The 20,979-nt window shown below is 37.4% G+C and overlaps 1 protein-coding gene across 3 annotated transcripts in view; it reads left to right on the forward strand.

Annotated features, from left to right (window-relative positions):
• The first annotated feature begins 148 nt into the window (after positions 1–148).
• Positions 149–20,979, forward strand: part of LOC106873895 (kinesin-II 95 kDa subunit) — an 82,359-nt gene continuing 61,528 nt past the window's right edge. The window contains exons 1-3 of one of the 3 annotated variants that reach the window (XM_052969706.1): positions 149–403; positions 6,682–6,751; positions 13,398–13,477. In XM_052969706.1, the coding sequence (XP_052825666.1) occupies positions 6,749–6,751; positions 13,398–13,477 (83 nt within the window). In that variant the 5' untranslated portion in view covers positions 149–403; positions 6,682–6,748. Of the gene's footprint in view, positions 404–1,410; positions 1,688–6,681; positions 6,752–13,397; positions 13,478–20,979 lie in introns of those variants that run through there. The other 2 variants (XM_014921421.2, XM_014921422.2) reach the window with 2 other exon arrangements.

A 20,979-nucleotide genomic window follows, 5' to 3' on the forward strand; every position in this document is an offset into this window, starting at 1 on the left:
ATATATATAATTAGATTTAAACTTTATAATTTGTATAAAAGAATAAAAGAAATATAGAACGCTAGTGATGAGGTAAAACGAAGCATAATAAAACTGATGTTCAAAATATATCGTATCAAATTTCTTCCTCAAGACTGGCTCACAACTGTCAAGAATAGAGAGTTTTATTGAGAGAAGGGCGGAGACGGGGTGAGGTAGGATGATAGACGAAGGGTGTTCAGTTAACCAAGGGAGTTAACTCTCAATGCTTCCTCTATTTCCACACAACCTAGGTGGCTGTTATCAGCTAATGTTGTGGCGATCCACTGGTATTTTTGTCTATAAAGATAGAAAGGTCGGTCGAATATTATTTTGACCAAGACCGACTTCTTTAGTTTCCAAGCCTTTAATATTTTCATCCTAGGTAAGATGATTATTTTGCTTTGCTATAGCCTTTTTTTACTCTTAAAATAACGCTGCTTGAAGCTGGTTAATATTGTGTTACAATTCTTGCTGTATAAGTATTATAGAGGTGTCCACCAGCGATTGGCATGGTGACCGCATTCAGCTACATACACAAACATCATAATGGCTTACTAATTCGTCTTCCTTTTAACTTCTATTTTTAAAATGTACATTACATTAGAGCTACATTACATTCATAACAGAAGTGGGTGAAGAAATATTGTTGGTTAAGATATCAGTGAACAATTTAAACGAGAAAGATTCTAGCCTGTTTAATTTCTTGGTTAAAATTATAGAATTCACAACGTATCTTTCCTTTTGTTGATGTAATTTATATGGTTAAATAATTTATTGATTAATGATTAATTCAGAGCTGTTGAAAAATGATATATGTATATTTAAACTAAGTATTGACTTTGAAAAATAAGATACAGCGAAATTAGGGAAAAAAAGTTCGCACTCTTTTTTTTTTTTTTTTTTTTTTTTTCCTATGTTCGCATTCTGTTTTAAGCATATGATTATGATCTTATGAAAATATATAGGTATATATTTTCTAATCAGCCAAATTTCTTTCATTTGTTATTAAAGCTAACATTTCTAGCTATACTTTCGATGATTAATCATGTAGATAACTATTATTAAGCTCAGTTGTTATGCTTACTCATGCTTAGCACATTAAAACACTACTTACGAATGCATCAATTTAGTGTCGTTCTGATGTCTTACCATTTTATCATGGGTATTAAAACAGCCAATTATATCTGACCATCTTCAGTACATTATATTTAATATATAATTTTTTTAATTGTTTTTGAAAACGGTAAAATATTTGTTGAATTGCAAGAAAAAAAATGACACTCCCGATTCTCTCGTAGATGTAAAGGTAAGATGACCTGTTGGGTCAGAATATTGATTTCTTGCAAAGGCACAAGGCCTCGCCTTTATAGAAGGAGAATATAAATTGCAATGTTTTGATGTTCGATCCTTTTTAGAGATATTTCTAATGTATTTAAAGTAAAATGAGAATTGAAACTGGGTTGCGAACTGTTTATCGGGAGTCTATCGTTTATTCGACTTCAGGAATTTATAATCCAGTTTAAATTCATTTAAAAGATCATTGTAAAACGAGAACGTCGAAGTTTGCATCTGTGTTGATAATCTCTGATGATATTTCTGACCCAACTGTTTTGATTCAGATGATGTATTTAATCATTCTAGAAGATAAGCTTATTAATAACGGACGGTAATTAATATTTATGTTTTAGCTGTCTTCAAATGTATAACATTTATTGCTTACTTGAAAAATTTTCTGATAATAATATCTTATTAGTAAAGAAAAACAATATTTCGCGATATATTTTTGTATATAGATTTTTAAATGTACGAGAATATTCTTAAATATTTCTTTACATTTTTACCAAACCTTTTGTTTGTTATTATGAAGGGTTTTTTGTATTTTTATTACGGCAAAATAATTCATTTTGAATGGATTTTTTTAAAAATTCAGGTTAAAAGATTTGTGCCACTTTTTCATCAAAGAATAAAAATTGTCTTGTGTGTTCTGTGAGATATAAGGAATTACTGAAAATCGAAACTTGTAGTACGATTAGCTAACTAAATTTATTATTACTATAAAGTAGTTGATTTTCCGAACTGGTAAAACGGTGGACAGAATACCCTCTGGTATTTAGTGCCTTATTTTATGTTCTAAGTTCAAATCCAAGCCTACGTTACCTTTTCATCCTTCTTGGGTCCATAACATTAGTATAAATTATACTGTCACCATAGTTTGTGATCATATGTCAATTTTAGAAATCCCTACTAACATTTTAAGATGTTACCAAAGCATTGCATTTTTGAATTTTCTCGTTTAAAATCCCTGTCAATAGTGTAAATTATTTATAAGTCTCCCCTTTGGCTTCCCACAGTTTGTGGAAAATATGACTAGTAAACATTATCATCCACATCTACCAGTTGATTAAATCAACTGTTCAGGAAAGAGACAGATGCAAATTCAAAACTGGTCAACCAAATTTTAAAATGTTGCATGTTGACTAATAATAAGGACAATTCTTCACTTTACAAAGCACAAAAGCAATCTTATTTGCTCAATTTTTTGTAATACATTCCAGTGATCTTTCTTTGAAACCATATTCTTATCAGAGGTTTTTTTGTTATTTTACAAAACTGCCATATACTCTAGCTGTAATCTGTTGATCTCCACATACGAAACAGAAACTATTGTGGAATATTGGTTATTTTTTAAAATGTTGCCTGCAGTCAGTTCCTTCCTAAGCCTTATATCTTGATGGAAATGAACAAAAAATATATATTCTCAATTTTGTAGTACCATTGAACTGCAGCTTTTTTTCTGTCCCTTGAATTGCTTAGGATTAGTTCATAAGTCAGACCGAATCCATAATCAATGACTCCTTCTACCATACACTTTTTATATTTTCCAGACATAGGCAAGGCTGTCTGGTTAAAAAGTTCACTTCCCAACTGTATGGTTCTTTTGGTTCAGTTCCACTATGGCAACTTGGGCAGCCAAAGCCATGTTGGTGGATTTAGTTGCTGGAAACTGGGGGAAAAAAAGAAAAACCATTGTGTGTGTATACATGGGGTGGGGTGCTTGTATCTGCATGGGTGAGTGTGCATGTTTGTATCCCTTTGCTATCATATGATAGTTGTAAAGTATGTGTATCACTGTCGTACAAGTGGTGATCTTAATTTCTGGTCTTCTGTAAAATCATGTCCAACCAAGGAGAAGTATTGCATTGCTTGGAAACAGGTGAAGTTTGGTGATAGGAAGAGCGTCCAGCTATAGAAAATCTGCCTTACCCAGTTCTATCTGATCCATGCAAGCATACAAAATGAGTATTAAAACAATGATGATGTAGCTAACGTCTCCTTTATAAAACAATAAGGTGTGACTTGCAAGAGATTTGGGCTTTATTTGTTGTTAGTCAAACAACCATATAGAGGCTCCTCTTTGGCTTGTCATTTTTGGCTGTTATCACTACAGCCAGAGAAGGAACAAATAGAGGTGACATAAGACAGAGGGTGCGCTTCAGTCTTGTCAGACAACTTCTCTTGTGCTGATGCTAGATGAAATGCACCCAATCCACGATATTCTAAAGCAGTTTGTTTCCCTTTGATAGGCTAGGGCATCCAGCTATTTAATAAAAATCATACCAAGAAAAAAAATAGCAGGAGCACAGCTGACATAAAGCAGAAGAGGGATGCTTTAATCTTGTCTTGGTGGTGATGACCTCTTGACTACAACAAGGATGTCTAGTTTCCACTGTTGGTGTGTGTCCTAGATAAGAAAGGACTGTGATAAGTAGCAGGACACTAAGACTGGTGCCAGCAAGGAAAAGTAGATGTAAGAAAATTATACCAACATTCTCAACAACTTTATTCCAAATCCTCTCAAATCATGCACTTCATTTTCTATTTTTTTTTTTACTTCAGTAATCTACACCAAAATGTTTTTCTATAGAATTCCTTTTGAAAAAAAAAAAAAAGCTCCTGACTTTCTCACTTATTCTATTATTATATTAGACATAGGATCTATATGTATGTTTTCAATGATGCAACTGTTATTCGTTATCCTAGATATTGATTGCTTTGTGTTCATTTTGATTTGCTTACTATACTTGATCATCGATTATTTTGACTTTATGTTGTCATATCACACTTCACTGAAGTCATCAACCTCAGTGATGTCAATAGGTACAGCTCTTCATCACTCATTTATTTCATCCCACACATGCTGCTGGTGCAAAAACGGGGTCTTCCACAATTCTTAATTTTTTACATCATTTTGATTTCATCCTCTCTTCACACACCCCTGACTGACACATAGATATTCCAATTAGCCTTGATCCCTTTCTCATCTCCATTCATAGCTTCAATGAAACTGTTACCATCTTTGCATCTGCCATTTAGTGTGACCATTGTCCATCTCATTTACACACTACACAAATACTACACTATGACACTATGACTACCCATCCTTCCCTGATCTCATGGTACTCCACTAACTGTTCAGATCTCCACCAATTCTATGATAAACTATCTCTGACATCAGAGACAACTAAGTAGTTGACTGAAACCATCAGTCATATTTCTCCACATCCCACACATTCCAAAATAAAACTGATTCACACATACATGTGCTGTGGCATTTTAGATGAAAAACATGACCTACAACACTTGGAGTGGATAGCTTTAATCTTCTACTGCAGATAATGTATTTGTCCTTGATATCATATCTTGCAAGCTCTTATGCTTCTCAAACTGCACTTGATTCTTTTGATCACCTGTCAAAAGGATTTCTCCTAACATTTTGGGAATTCTCCTTTATTCCATTTCTCAACCATATTCTGTAGGCACCATTCCATAGAAAAATCCTATACACTTGCTGTTTGCTTTATATCCATTTCTACACAGCACACTCTAAGTAAATTTCCTACAAAACTGTCTGTCTTCATTCCACCTGGCTCCCCAACATGTTCACATACCCACCTAGCACTAACAAATCTTTAGAAACTTCATATCAACAATGCCCTCAGCTGTAACAGTGTTTTCCCCGTTGCCTTCAAACAATGTGCTCTACAGCTGGACCATATCATTTCCAAAGGCCATATATTCACCCCTTTTCTCCAGAATAAACTGTTAAAAAAACACAATTTGCCAAATTTCTATTTTGATAAACTTGAACAGTTATAGACATACTCTGTTCTCCAAAGACTGGGAAAACTTCGGAAAAGAAAATATCTCAGATTCTTTAAAATTTTGCTTGATAGACCAAGCAAATTCAATTGAATTCACTAATTTCCACTAAATGAAATATGGGACACTTTTATAAGTTAGTGTCTTCCCCTCTCTTGCAGGCAAAGAAAGCATTAGTTTAGTGATTAGCATAATAGTACAACTTATTACCAGCTTCTTATAATGCATCAAATGAAATATTTAAGTAAACACTATTCACACCTCATCTCCTGTAGAACCAAGACAGTCGATTCATTTAAGAAGACAGTGCTTCTTCTGTAGACTAATATGAAAAAAATTACAAAATTAAGTAGCTCATCAATCCTAGATTGATTTAGCTCTTTTCCACAAACAGAATACACTGGTGAAACATGTTAAATGCTATGTTTGTATTTTATCTTCTTTTGTCCAGTTATTTTATGGATTGAAGTTTAGCATGTGGACATAGCTAAGCAAGTCTAGTAGGGATGCCAGTTTAGTAATGGATGACCCGACCATGCAACTGGTTGTGCTGGATTCCGTGTTACCAGTAGCACTCATGAGAGATCTCACAAGTGACCTGACACTCTACCACTATATCGTTTTAATTCTTTCTTATTTTCATCTTCATCAAGTGACAATGATACAATATCATTTCAACTACAACTACTGTACACTCATGCATGGTTCATTGTTAGATTAATAGGAAAATTGTAAATTGACAAACCATCATCATCCTCTTTCAAAATCTACCTTCTATGTTGGCATTGGTTGGACAGTACATGTTGTACTGTCTAACCAATGACAGATTGGAGAGCTGCATCTTACTTGTATGTTTCGTTTTTGGCTTAGATTATAATACTGAAGGTTCTTCCTAATCCTGACTACTTTACTGGCTGTACTGGGTGCTTGTTTTTTTTCCTTTTTTATGTGCAACAAGTTGGTTATATTTCTACAACACAAAATATTTTGAATTTCTTTTATACAATTCCTAATAATATTTAATCATAAAAATATAATAGAAGTTTCTAGACATCAAATGACTGAGACCTCTACTTTCTTGTATAAAATAGGAATCAAAGTAGTTCATAGGCAAAAAACAATTGAGAACCACTGTCCTAGGTAGTCATTTGTTATAGTGTGACCCTGGTTTGCTCTGCTTAAACAGACCAATGTGGCAATGGTTTCCAATTAGATATTCCAGAATGTCTAACATTTATCATTGATATGTGATCAGCATTGAGTCACATTCTTTCCTTCTGTGGACATAGCATTTTAATAGTTCGAGCATCTTCTTAGCTATTTAGTTTGCATAAGCATCACAGTTACAACCATGCTGGTGCACTGCTTGCATTGCAGCATAAGGGGAATCTAATCTGATCTGTGGTTGAAAATATTTTATCTATACGTTTCCTTATAATGATGTATGAAGATATATTTTCTAACCTGTAATTTTTCTTTTTTGTCTATTTTCTATTGCAGGATTATGTATTGCAACTGTGATTCTATACTGCGATAACATTCTAATTGAAAGACTCCATCCAACAAAATGGTAAATATTTATCCTTCATTCTCAGTTATCCATCTTTTACAGTTGTTTTGGAAAGGGCAGATACAGCCGTCTTCATAAAGAAGATTGGGGTTTGGTGAAACATGATAAATTTAGTAGAATAATTAAGGGGCATTTAGTAGTTCCTTGCATGCTAGATTTAGCAGAATAATTAAGGAGTATTTGATGGCTTCACATTAAAATTTAAAATTGTTCTGATGTCCACTTTTCATCATCATCATTTAACATCCACATCCCATGGTGGCATGGGTTGGACGGTTTGACAGGATCCAGTGGGTCAGTGGACTGCGTGGTACTCCAGTGTCTGCTTTGGCTTGACCTCTATACCCTGATACTCTTCCTTACACTGTCCACTTTTCAGCATGTACTGGATGCATTTTTGTGTCACCAACACTAGTGAGATTGTCAAGCAGCTATGAACCCCAACTGGAGTGGGGCTAAAGTATGGTGTAAGGTGGCAGAGCAGGTTTCTTGCTATAGAGGAGCAACATGACATCTCACATTTAGAAGAAAGGGTGAAAGTGACAGGGTGGAGTTGGAAAGAGATAAAATAGTAGTAATGCTGTGACCAAAAACCAGATGTGTTAGGAAAAATTATTAATTGAACTATTGGTAATCAGCTAAGCCATATCTGTTTTATTGAATACTTTGCATAAAGCAATTATAATTCTTACCTGCTATGATGATTTTCCTAGCAAATCATTACAGCAAACTTTATCAAGAACAGACCTTACAGTCCTAAGACTTGGTACCCCTGTGAAAGATCTGTTTAACTGGTAAGGCCAAACAGCAAATCAGGCAGTCAAGAACAGAAGAAGAGTAAGAATAGGAAATGGAACGTGTATGACAAACTTGTAGAGTATTAGAAAGGATAATAACCTTGTAACAGAATTTCAATAGCCATGCCGAGATCGTTGCCGGTGCCCCTGGACTGGCTCTTGTGCGGGTGACACATGAGGTTTTTCGAGCGAGATGAGCATGGCCGTTGCCAGTACCGCCTGACTGGCCTTCGTGCGGGTGACATGTAAAAGCACCCACTACACTCTCTGAGTGGTTGGCGTTAGGAAGGGCATCCAGCTGTAGAAACTCTGCCAAATCAGATTGGAGCCTGGTGTAGCCATCTGGTTTCACCAGTCCTCAGTCAAATCGTCCAACCCATGCTAGCATGGAAAGCAGACGTTAAACGACGGCGATGTCAGAGAGTATCTAAATGCAGAAACTTTATCAGACTATTGTCCACCATGGCTCCATAGATTCATCCCTAGTTATATTTTGGAAATGTTATTCACATTAGTGGATTACAGATCTCTATGAAAATAACAACACAATTTAAATTCAAAACACTAACATTAATTTCATCATTAATTTATCAAAAATGTTTTGAATTTTGTTACACTAATTAAAATTAAGCTGTTATATTTAACCTTTTTTGTTACCATATTTCTGTTAAAATATGCTGATTTTGTTTCAGTTAATTTTGAAAATACTGAAGAATTTAGTAGAATAACTTTGTCACTATGAAGCTGGAGTTTGAAACATAAGTTATCATGAAATTTTGATTGGAGGTTCTAATTTAGATCACTTCAAAACAGGAAGTTTGTATCGTAGAACTAGGGATAGTCTCAAGTGGGTTGGTATCAAAAGGGTTAATTTGACTGTTTATTTTAATTAATTTTGCAAAATTATATCACCTCTCCAGAACATTCAATGATGGTATTTAGTGTTGATGAGGAAGATGATTCACTATTTCTGTAAGTCTTTTCAATGAGATGGACAGATGCAATGTACTGCACTTAACGACTTCGTTACTTTGAAACCACTGACCTAAAATATATCATAATTCTGATGTAAATACTATCTATGGTTCAGAGACCTAACTGGGAAAAGTATGTCAAATTATGGCATTTTAAAGATTTTTTTGTGCCATCATCTACAGAACTAATTGGTGGCAGTGATATTTTCAGTGCCAGTAGTATTTTTAACAAAAATCTCTGATGAGCTAAATCTTATTATTTAACCACAAGAAGGCAGTGAGCTGGCAGAATCAGTGGCTCTTTGCATTCTGAGTTCAACACTGCTATAATTAACTTTGCTTTTCATTTTCTCCTGATTGATGCAATAAAGTACCAGTCAAGTACTGGGAATTATGTAATTGACTTGTCCCACCTCCTACTAAAATTGCTGGCATTGTGCCAAAATTTGAAACAATTTAGCCATAAGTTCATCCGGAAATTGAACAAATTCACACTCAAAGTGGTTAGCATTTGGAAGGGCATCCAACTGTAAAAATCATGCCAAAACTAACATCGCCTCTGCTAGTACCATGTAAAAAGCACTGAGTCCACTCTGCAGAGTGGTTTGTGTTAGGAAGGGCATCCAGCTGTAAAAACCTTGCCAAAACAGACACAGTAACCTAGAGTAGTCTTCTACCTGGCCGGCTCCAGTCAGCCATCCTACCTATGCATGCATGCATGGAAGACAGACGTTAAACGATGATGATATATATACACATACACACACACACACACACAAATCGGACTTCTTGCAGTTTCTGTTTACCAAATCCAATCACAAAGCTTTGGTTGGCTTGTGGATACAGTAGTAGAAGATATCTACCTAAGGTGCCATGCACTGGGACTGAACCCAAAACAATGTGGTTGAGAAGCTAACTTCTTAGTGACACACCACATCTCTCTCTCTAATTTTACTATAACTTTTCTCAGCTTGATCCAGCAATATGATACCTTTGTAATTTTTCTCTTTCAAATTATCACCTTTATCTTTGCAAAAATTGTCTATAGTGCTACTGTGCCAGTCATTGAGTACGGTGTCTTCCTGTACAACCTGATAAACTATGTTGGTTACTAGGCTGCATGATATGTCACCAAATATTTTAAGGATCTTGGCATTAATTCTTCATGGTCCAATGACTCTCTCTGCCTTTGTATCCTTAATTTCTTTATCTCTATCATGCTGTTGTCAACTAGAATGACTGGTCCCAATGTTAGGCAGCTTTTTGTAATAGCACTTCCATGCCTCTTTCTTTTCAAAATCACTAAATGCTAAGTATACCATTCATAACCATCACCAACATTTAATATTTGTTTCCCATGTTGACATGAGTTGGATGGCTTGGTAGGAACTGGCAAGGCCAAAGACCATACCAGATTCCATAATCTGTTTTGGCTTGGTTTCTACAGCTGGATGCTCTTCCTAACTCCAACCAATTTACAGAGTGTACTGAATACACCTTCACCATGACATTTTACAGGCTTTTATGTAGCACCTTGGTTTTAGGATCTCAACTCTGTTGCGGTGGGCAGGTCTTCTGGAGTACAGCAATGCACCACATATCTCAGTCCCTTGTCATCTCTTTCATAAGGCTCAGCGTTTTGAGACCAGCCTTCAATACTTCATCCAGTGTCTTCCTGGGTTTCCTTCTTGCACAACTTCACTCCATTTTCTATCCATATACAATTCTCTCCCACAACATCTTGATTTTTCTCTTGCCTTGCAATCCAAGACACCTCATACCTCTGGTTCCCACATTGTAGAACAGTGACAAACTTCTGACTTCCTCTTTCTCCTCTTGCTAAATAAATTTGTGGTCTAGCTTCTCTTCTAGCTACCTGGTATAATTCTCTGTTTTCCCCATTCTTACAATCTTTTCCAAACCTACCTTTTTACTTTTATGGTTCTGTCTACCTCACTGTTCCACCATCATGACACATTCAATAGGCTGTCTCATAGGAACTTCCAGTTGACCTCTATGCTCTACATCTCTAACTCCTCCTCCTCCTTTACATTAAATACTTCAACTTCAACTTCTTTAAATTTCTAACTATTTGATGGATCTTTAAGGTTCCATATTTTCTTTTTCCAAATTTCTTTGTGTCTCTGAGTCCTTCTAACTCAAAGTCTGATGCCTAACCATTAACCTATGTTGGGTTGCACATTCTTCACCTGGAAAGGACTTCGCACTTTTCAACCAGCTGTCTATTTTGTCTTCTGGCGGCTGTGTGGTTAGAAAGGTTGTTTCCCAACAATATGGCCTTAGGTTCAGTTCCGCTGCACAGCACTTCATATAAGAGTCTTCTACTATAGACCTGGGCCAACCAAAGCCTTGTGAGTGGATTTGGTAGATGGAAACTGAAAGAAGCTCATGATAAAATTTACCTAGAACTTGAAGATGTTTGCATTTAAATCTTTAAAAGTACCATAATTATATATATATATATATATATAGAAATATATATATATATATGGACGCCCACCCGCCCACTTTCTATGGCTCTCCTGCTTGCCATCATGGAAAACATATGTTACAGGAGGAGGAGGATGGTCTCATTAATCTTAATGAGGTAGGGCTGCAAAGTCAATGAACAACAACCCATTCTTCCACACAAAACCAATAAAAAAAAGCTTTTGTTATCTCTGTGAGCTCAAGCCTAAAACCATTACATAATGATTACAAATATTGTATCTGATAGCCATTCCTTCTCAATAGCTTTTGATTTGAGCATAAGCTTTAGCTATCTTATTGATCTCCACAACAATATATATACTTTTTGAATTATTTCCTAAAAAAGAAAATAACAAAAACATCTGCAATTTAGAAATAGAAGAAAACATATTGTAATATGAAAGTATGTGTTGTTTTTGCTGATGTAGAATACATTAAAAAGAACACGGTAAAATAATTATTATTGTTATTAATTACAGGTTTATAGGACACTAGGTGGAGGCGCAATGGCCCAGTGATTAGGGCAGCGGACTCGCGGTCATAGGATCGCGGTTTCGATTCCCAGACCGGGCGTTGTGAGTGTTTATTGAGCGAAAACACCTAAAGCTCCACGAGGCTCCGGCAGGGGATGGTGGCAAACCCTGCTGTGCTCTTTCACCACAACTTTCTCTCACTCTTACTTCCTGTTTCTGTTGTGCCTGTAATTCAAAGGGTCAGCTTGTCACATTGTGTCACGCTGAATATCCCCGAGAACTACGTGAAGGGTACACGTGTCTGTGGAGTGCTCAGCCACTTGCACGTTAATTTCACGAGCAGGCTGTTCAGTTGATCGGATCAACTGGAACCCTCGACGTCGTGAGCGACGGAGCGCCAACAGTGCCAATATAGGACACTAAATTGGCAAAATCATTAGAACATTAGGGTGCTAAATTAGCTGGATCATTATAGCACTTGATGATCTGAGCACAAATCCTGCTAATGTCCAATTTTGCCTTCCATCCATCCTGGGTCAATATAAAATAACTTACAAATCAAGTATTAGGAGCAGTGATATCAACTGACATTGTCTACTCAAAATTTGCTGGCCCTGTGCCTAAATCAGAAACAACAACAGAGATCAGATCTTATTGGTATCAGTTTTTACTATTCCTTTGAATTGCTAAAATGCAAATCACTATACACTGAGGTCGTTTTAGTTAGTTATCATGACATCAATAACAACTTTAAGCATTTGATGATAAAACAAAGAATCTAAACCTCCAACTAGGTGTACTGCTGAGAGTTAATATTGCCATTATCATCATCTTCTAACATCCATGCTGACATGAGTTAGACAGTTTTATAGGATCCAACAGGCCAGAGGACTTCATCATGCTCCTGTTGTGTCTACAACTAGATGCACTTTCTAATGCCTACCACTTAAAAGAGTGTACTGGGACCTTTTTTTCCATGGCACCAGCACCAGTGAGGTTGCCTTGTAACTTTACATGATTTTGGATCTCCTTTATCCAAGTGGGACAACAGTAGAGAGGGTGGCAGTTTTATGTTAGATAATGGAGAGGTTAAAGTACGCAAAATGAAACAGGAACAGATTTCTTACTGTAGAGGGGATGCATGGCTACTTACATTATACAAGAGTGGGTGGGAGTAACCGGGGTGGAGCTAGACAGAGATAAAGATGGTGGTTACAATGTGTCAAGGGGTGAGCCATAAGGATCAATATATAGCCTATTATTACTGCATTTTATAGAAGTGTTGTTGGTTTGATGTGAAACGTCCTTCTAATATTCCTTAGTCATCAATAGCATTCATGCATGACAGCTTAAATATTTCCATCACAGTAATACTTCGTCTGATGATAGTTCCATCTACCATGTGAAAGGAAGATTTACTTACCACTTTTAATGTTATAAGAGCATGGAATAAATGTCATTTGTGTAAATTAAGACCTAACTGGAATTTGATAGTACTTGACTATACTATATAGAGTTCTCTCTTTGTGTGTGTGTGTGTTTTAATTAGATAAAGATCATATTTTATCTTTTTTGTAATGACATCTATATCTTCAATGAAAAAAATAAAGTGCTGAAAAATCGTACTTACTTGGCTAAAAATCTGTTTTAGAACCATGGTTATGATAGTTATGATTCCCCGCACCTGATGTCTTTTACATTTATAAGTACCCCACTTATAATGTAAAAGCAAGAGGCTGGTAATATATGAGTTTTAAAGTCTGGTATTTTCAAGAAGTTTTGTTCTGTTGATATATATTTGATATTTTCAGCTGAACTGCTTTTCTGCAGGTCATTATAAATGTATTTTCTAATTAAACTATATATAATGGGAACTGGTTCATTTGTCAGTTTAAAATTTGTTTACTTTCAGTCCAAATCTGCGGAGTCTGTGAAGGTTGTTGTGCGCTGTCGCCCCATTAATGACAAAGAAATTTCTGATGGCCATGAAAGGTCAGTATAAGCATACTTAACTCCTGAAATTCAAGTGAATTCACCTGGAATGGGAAATAAAGTTACATAAACTTATGCTGATTTGGAGTACATTTTAGATAATTGTTTAATGAATTCATCAATGGTTGAAGATGGCACACTTGCATTGCTATTGGTGGTTTTATATGTCTCTCATTTCATTTAGTACTCTAACTATTTCCTATTCTATCTACTTGTATTTCCTGCTTCTTCAATGATGATACAGTAGAAGACGTCTGGAATAAATGAAAACCGTCTAAACAGTTGTTTGATTAGCACACATGCTAACATTTTAAAACAGAAAGGACAGTGTCATCCTAGATATACAGAAAGGCAGAATGAGGAAAGTTGTAATAACTTTGGTCGAATATCTACTAAAAACATAGCTAAACAATTGAACTGAGTGTAGACGAGTACATGATCCGTTGTTAATTTATGACAGTATTTTGTTTCTGGGTTTCTGCAGCCAGTTTTGATTCCTGCTTAAAATGACCTTGCTATGTTAATACTTTGGGAAAGACATAAATGCCAAAGGTTTCCATTTCTTGACTGTCATTAAATCCAAAAACTGATACTATGATTTGTGGGAAACTAGAATTTAGATGTATGAAAATAGAAAAACAGAGAGCTGGAGATATACTTTTTTTTTTCTCCTTTGCCAAGTAATTGAGAAGCATGGAATGTTTAAAGTTGTAAGATTATATTCTCATGTAACTCTGGAGCAAAAGCTTGTCTAAAATATCCTGGGGGCACATACCATCAATCAGTGTGAAAAGAAAGAAGTATGGAAATGTCAGGATAATAAAAAATGCTAACTGGAATAACAGAAACCCTATCTCTAATATAACGAACATAGGATATATATTCAAGAATTCAGTGATAAAAGGAGTGGAGGGAATTCTCAGGTCTCATAGGGATTAATTGGTAAAATGCAGAAAGCATCATGGTTTGTTGATATTATATCTCTCAGTCATTTATCTAATCATGTAGCATAGTAAGGTTTTATCTCTAACAACTAGCACACCAGCAGCAGTAGCAACATTTGCTGTAATAGAAAGGCTGATGAGAATTAGGGAATTAAATAATGCTAATGGTTCGAGGCTTTAAAGCAAAGTTAATGCAGAACAGAAGAATTTTGGGTAAGATGCAGTTTTGGTTTGTATGATAACATGGAACTATATTTCTCTAGTGAGACAACAAAGAAGAGCAGAATTTATTCAAGAACAAAAACTTTATTTTGGTTTTACTGTTATTTATTTATTTATTTATCTAAATTTTTTTGTTTTTGAACAAAAGATATTTTCAATTAGAGTCTTGTTTTCTATTGCTATGGGGTAGTCAGATGTCAAAAGATTTGTCAAAATTTTGATCATGTATAAAGATTCTGTAATTCTGTCGGCACAGGTGTGGCTGTGTGGTAAGAAGCTTCCTAACTACATGGTTCTGAGTTCAGTCCCACTGCGTGGGATCTTGCACAAGTGTCTTCTACTATAGCCTTGGGCCGACCAAAGTCTTGTGAGGGAACTTGGTAGATGGAAACTGAAAGACACCCATTTTGTATATATATATATATATATATATATATATGTGTGTGTGTGTGTGTTTGTGTCCCCATAACTTAGTTCAGCAAAAGAGACTGATAGAATAAGTACTAGGCTTACAACAAATAAGTCCTGGAGTCAATTTGTGCGAGAATGAAGGCAGTGCCAAGAAATGTGAGAGGGGGTGAGAGCGAGAAAGAGAAAAGTAGAAGGAACAAAGAAAGTATGAAAGGTGCTAAAGGAAAGAGTGAGAGACATACAGAATTTATATATATATATATATGTACTTTCTTTCTCTATCTGAAACACCCCACTCACTGGTGGAACCCTCCATCATACCTGCAATCCCCTCTCCCTAGACAAACGCAACCAGTTTAGCTGACTCCCTATTTAATCTAACACTGGAATATCCATACTTGCAACACCACTTAAATTTAGGTTGTTTTTTTTTATTATTACAACGCCGCTAACACCTACTCCTACCTCCAGTAGGGACAACAATCTTAACACGCTTGAATGTTTGAATGATGTCAGGTCGGAAGTGAGAACAGGTGAAGCATGCCTGAAAAATGAATACGACAACTTTCCTCTTCTTTTCAGGTGTTGAATAACATCTCTCCTCCTCAAGCCTCACCCCACATTCCTTTCCCAGTTTTCAGAGTTGGCACTGTCAGTGTAGGCACACTGAAAGATAGGTCTAGTGAGATTGTAGAGATACTTGAAAGGAGGCATGTCGACGTATGTTGCATACAAGAGGTTAGATGGAGAGGAGCTTCAGCTAGGGTCCTCAGAGGCAAGGCACATAGGTATAAAATCTTTTGGCAAGGTAACATGGATGGAGTAGGGGGCGTAGGCATACTCCTTGCGGAGAATGGGTGGATAAGATCGTAGAGGTTGTCAGGGTATGCAATAGAGTGCTTAAACTCAGGCTAGTCCTGCAGAACAGCACAGCTACAATTATCTCTGCCTATGCCCCACAAGTGAGCCTACCAAACGATCAGAAGGACCATTTTTTTATGATACCCTTCTACAGGCTACCTCAAAGACGTATGGCAATGACCTCATCTCTGCAGCTGGGGATTTTAATGGGCATGTTGGGCGGCAATCCAGTATCTTCACTGGTATACACGGAGGCCATAGTATTGGTTCCCGAAACGATGAGGGAACTAGGCTACTGGAGTTCTTTGATGCATGTAACCTTTTAATCTGCAACACTAACTTCTGGAAGCCAAACAGCCACCTGATAACCTATCAATCAGGTGACTCTGCTAGTCAGATTGATTTCATCCTCACCAGATAGCGGGACGCTGGGTTGCTCTTAAATACAAAGACCCTCCCGGGTGAAGAATGTACCTTCCAGCTTAGACTAGTCATTAGTGACTTTAGACTCGAAGCCAGAAGGATGCCAAGAAGCAACCAATCCAGGAAAGAATGATTTGGAAGCTAAAGAACCCTTCACATGGTCAGAGATTTAGGGACATCTTCATCAAGAAATTTGATGAGAGGGAGGAGAAGCTACAGACCTCGGACATAGAAGGTAGCTGGAAATTCCTACAGGACAGCTTACTGAGTGCCACAGACCATGTCTGCGGATGGTGCAAAGTCCCTTCCAGACTTAGAGTAACGTGGTGGTGGAATAATAAGGTAGACATAGCCATTAGAGCAAAGAAACAGGCCTGGAAAGCCTGGAAGAGTGGTGGTAGCAGGGAACTGTACCAGATTGCCAGAAGGGAGGCTGAGAGATGGGTATACATAGCAAAGGGCGAAGCAGGAAAGAAGAAGTTTGCCAATGTCCATCGACGTGAGAACCAAAGAACTGAAGTATTTCAGATTGCAAGATAGTGTGTGAGAGAAAATTGTGATGTCACAGGGGAGAAATGTGTCCGCATGGATGATGGTGCACTTGCTTTTAATGATTTGGGAAAGAAAGAGGCTTGGAGAAGCCATTATGAAAGACTTCTGAACGTGGAGAATGAATGGGAGGAGAAGAACCTGCCAAATGTTGAACCAGTAGAGGGACCAGCTATCCGAATAGACAGCTCCCTGGTAGATAATGCAATTAAGGGTATGAAGCCAGGAAAAGCCCCAGGCCCATCAGGAATCACTGCAGAGATGTTAAAAACATCTGGAAGTGTGGGCTATGGCCTAGTCACCCATATTGTCAACCAGGTAGTTCATGATGGAGTCATACCAATGACTGGCATAGCAGCACCATAGTCAACTGCTACAAAAGTAAAGGCGATGCTTTAGATAGAAATAATTACAGGGGTATCAAACTGCTAGATCAGGTGATGAAGGTTACGGAGAGGGTTATAGCCCAACTAATTAGGGAGAGAGTCTGCTTATATGAGATGCAGTTCAGTTTTGTGCCAGGTAGAAGCACCACTGATGCTATATTCCTGGTACGGCAACTGCAGGAGAAATACCTAGCCAAAGATAAACCCCTATACTTGGCTTTTGTGGACTTGGAGAAAGCCTTTGACAGGGTCCCCCAATCCCTTATCTGGTGGGCAATGTGGAAACTGGGCTTAATAAGGGTTGTACAGGCCCTATACAGAGATGCCATTAGTATGGTTAGGACTGGCAATGAGTATAGTGAAGAATTCCAGGTTGAAGTAGGGGTCCACCAAGGATTAGCCCTCAGCCCCCTCTTATTCATCATAGTCCTCGAGGCAGTAACAGAGGAATTCAAGACAGGTTGCCTCTGGGAGCTCCTCTATGCTGATGGCCTGGCCCTCATAGCAGAATCACTACCAGAACTAGAGAAGAAATTTCAGTTGTGGAAGCAAGGTTTAGAATCGAAGGGCCTTAGAGTCAATGTTGCAAAGACCAGAGTTCTAGTAAGTAGGAAGGCAAACACATCACACACCCCTTCAGGTAGGTGGCCCTGCTCGATCTGTAGAAAAGGTGTAGATAGAAACTCCATAAGATGTACCCTGTGTAAGCTATGGACACATAAGAGGTGCAGCAACATCAAAGGGAGATTAACCTGGAAGATAGCTTTCGTGTGTGGCAGATGCACAGGGGCAATAAACACCACAGATGCTCAGAAAACAGATCCCATCACATGCCAGGGGGAGAAACTGGAAGTAGCTGATAGCTTCTGCTACCTAGGTGACCAAATCTGTAGTGAGGGGTAGATGCTCAGAGAGTGTTACCACTAGAATAAGAATAGCCTGGGCAAAGTTCAGAAAGCTTCTACCCCTCAGAGTGAAAGGTAGATTGTATGATGCATGTGTGCGAACTGCTATGCTTCACGGCAGTGAAACACAGGCCATGACTACTGAAGACATGCGTAGGCTCGAAAGAAATGAAGCTAGTATGATCCGCTGGATGTATAATATCAGTGTGCGCACACGACAGAGTGTAAGCGCCCTGAGAGAAATGTTGGACATAAGAAGCATCAGATGTGGCGTGCAAGAGAGACGTTTGCATTGGTATGGTCATGTACTATGGATGGATGAGGAGAGCTGTGTGAAGAAGTGCCACTCCCAAACAGTGGAAGGAATCCGGGGTAGATGGAGACTCAGGAAAACATGAGATGAGGTGGTGAAGCATGACCTTCGAATGTTGAGCCTCACAGAGGCAATGATGAAAGACCGAGACCTCTGGAGATATGCTGTGACTGAGAAGACCCAGCAAATAAAATGAGGTCACAGCTGTAACCTATTCCAGTGTCGCATAATCAGCCCACTCAAAATTACCTTGGATCATAGGGTGACATGCCGTGCTTGAGGAGACCTATTGAGTCAAGTACATCAAAACCAAATGAAAATTGTAATTGTGATCCCCGTGCTGGTGGCATGTAAAACATATCATCTGAACGTGGCCAATGCCAGCGTCACCTTGACTGGCTTCCATGCCGGTGGCATGTAAAAAAAGCACCCACTACGCTCTCGGAGTGGTTGGCATTAGAAAGGGCATCCAGCTGTAGAAACACTGCAAGATCAGACTGGAGCCTGGTGCAGCCTCCTGGTTTTCCAGACCCCAGTCGAACCATCCAACCCATGCCAGCATGGAAAACGGACGTTAAACGAAGATGATGATATATATATGTATATATGCTGTTGTGCCTGGGGAGAATGATTTTCTTTTTGTGCCTTATAATCTGACACACTCACCGGTAAAATTTCCACTTCTTATTTTTATTTTCCTAAAATTTTCATTGCATCATGCAACCTTTTCAATAGTCAAGACTATTGAAAAGGTTGCAAGACGCAACGAAAATTTTAGGGAAATAAAAATAAGAAATAAGTGGAAATTTTACCTGTGAGTGTGTTAGATTATAAGGCACAAAAAGAAAATGATTCTCCCCAGATACAACATAATATGCTTCAACACACGAACTCACATAAAGAATCTTGCAAACCAAATCCAAAAACGAAATATGTGTATATATATATATATATATATATATATTTATATACATATTCTCATCATACATCCATTTTTCATACTGGCATATGTTGGACAGCTTCACAGGAGTTGGCAATGCCAGGGACCTCACTAGGTTCCATACTCTGTTTTGGCTTGGTTTCTACAGTTGGTAGCCCTTCCTAACACCAACCTCTTTACAGAGTATACTGGGTGTTTTTTTATGTGGCACCATAACCGGTGCTTTTTATGTGGCACTATCACCGATGCTTTTTATGTGGCACTATATCTCTATTCATGTGCATACACACGCACACACTAGGCTTCTTTAGTTTCCATCTACCAATTTCATTAGAAAGTATCGATCAATCTTAGGCTGTCAAAGAGAACATCAGCTGACAGCATGCACACGGTGGAACCAAACCTGTAACCATGTAGTGTTCTGAAGTGAACTTCTAAACCACACAGTCCTGCCTTAGCCTGGAAACTGTGTGTAGCCTGTTGCATAGATTATAGAGTTGAACAGACATTCAGTTGATTGAATAACTGAATGCTTCTCAGTGAAACTAACAGCGGATCCCTTGTAGCTGTAAACACTAACAAGGTCGGCCTGACTTGCTTATGTGTCAACTAGTAAGACTGATATTAATTATGCTGCCACTTGATTTGTTGTTGAACAAGCTGAGACAAGTGTTGTTTAAGAAAAAAAAAAAAAGGAAAACTCTTGGTCTAACACTTCATCTTAAAAGAGCTTATGTCTTTCCTTAAACTTGCAACTTAATTATTGACTGAGTGCTAACTATGTACTATATTTAGCTAAATTTTATGAGATGGTAAAGAACACACTTGAACTAGAGGCACAACAGTGATTATTGCAGAGTTTGAAATCTTCACCTTATGCTAGCATCTGTCTGGCAATTTTAACTTTAATGTAGCAATAAGTAGTGGGTTTTTTTTTTTCTTTTCTGAAATATGTAAAAAAGGTAAAAGAGAGTAAAGAGTATAGGTACAGATATGGTTCTATGGTTAAAAAGTTGGTTTCAAGTTCAGCTTCCAAATTCTGTTTTTTGACTGGATAAAAATTATCAAACTTTAAACCTCTCTAACTCTCTTTAAAAGATTTTCTTAAAGTGAATTAAGCCCTGACCACCAAATTTGAAAATTTCTACTTAATTTTTTAAATTTCAAAAAGTGGAACCAAACATAAAAGATTCATACCAGTGTCAATTTATTTCACTAAAACCTTCACGCTGAATATCCTCGAGAACTACGTTAAATGGTACACGTGTCTGTGGAGTGCTCAGCCACTTGCACGTTAATTTCACGAGCAAGCTGTTCTGTTGATTGGATCAACTGGAACTCTCGACGTCGTAAGCGACGGAGTGCCAACAACAATATCCCTGACAGTTATGTTGTGGTCAGTGAGTAAAAGAGAATCAAAGTGATGATGAAAATGACTGATTAGGAACCGAAGTCTTGAATTTCAAATGCATTGGAAATCTTTAATCTATGTCATTGACCAGAGAAATGGCAATAAGACTTTACTTCCATATAATGGTAAAGACAGTG

Source organism: Octopus bimaculoides, chromosome 7 (assembly GCF_001194135.2).
Source record: "Octopus bimaculoides isolate UCB-OBI-ISO-001 chromosome 7, ASM119413v2, whole genome shotgun sequence".
Lineage (NCBI taxonomy): Eukaryota > Metazoa > Mollusca > Cephalopoda > Octopoda > Octopodidae > Octopus > Octopus bimaculoides.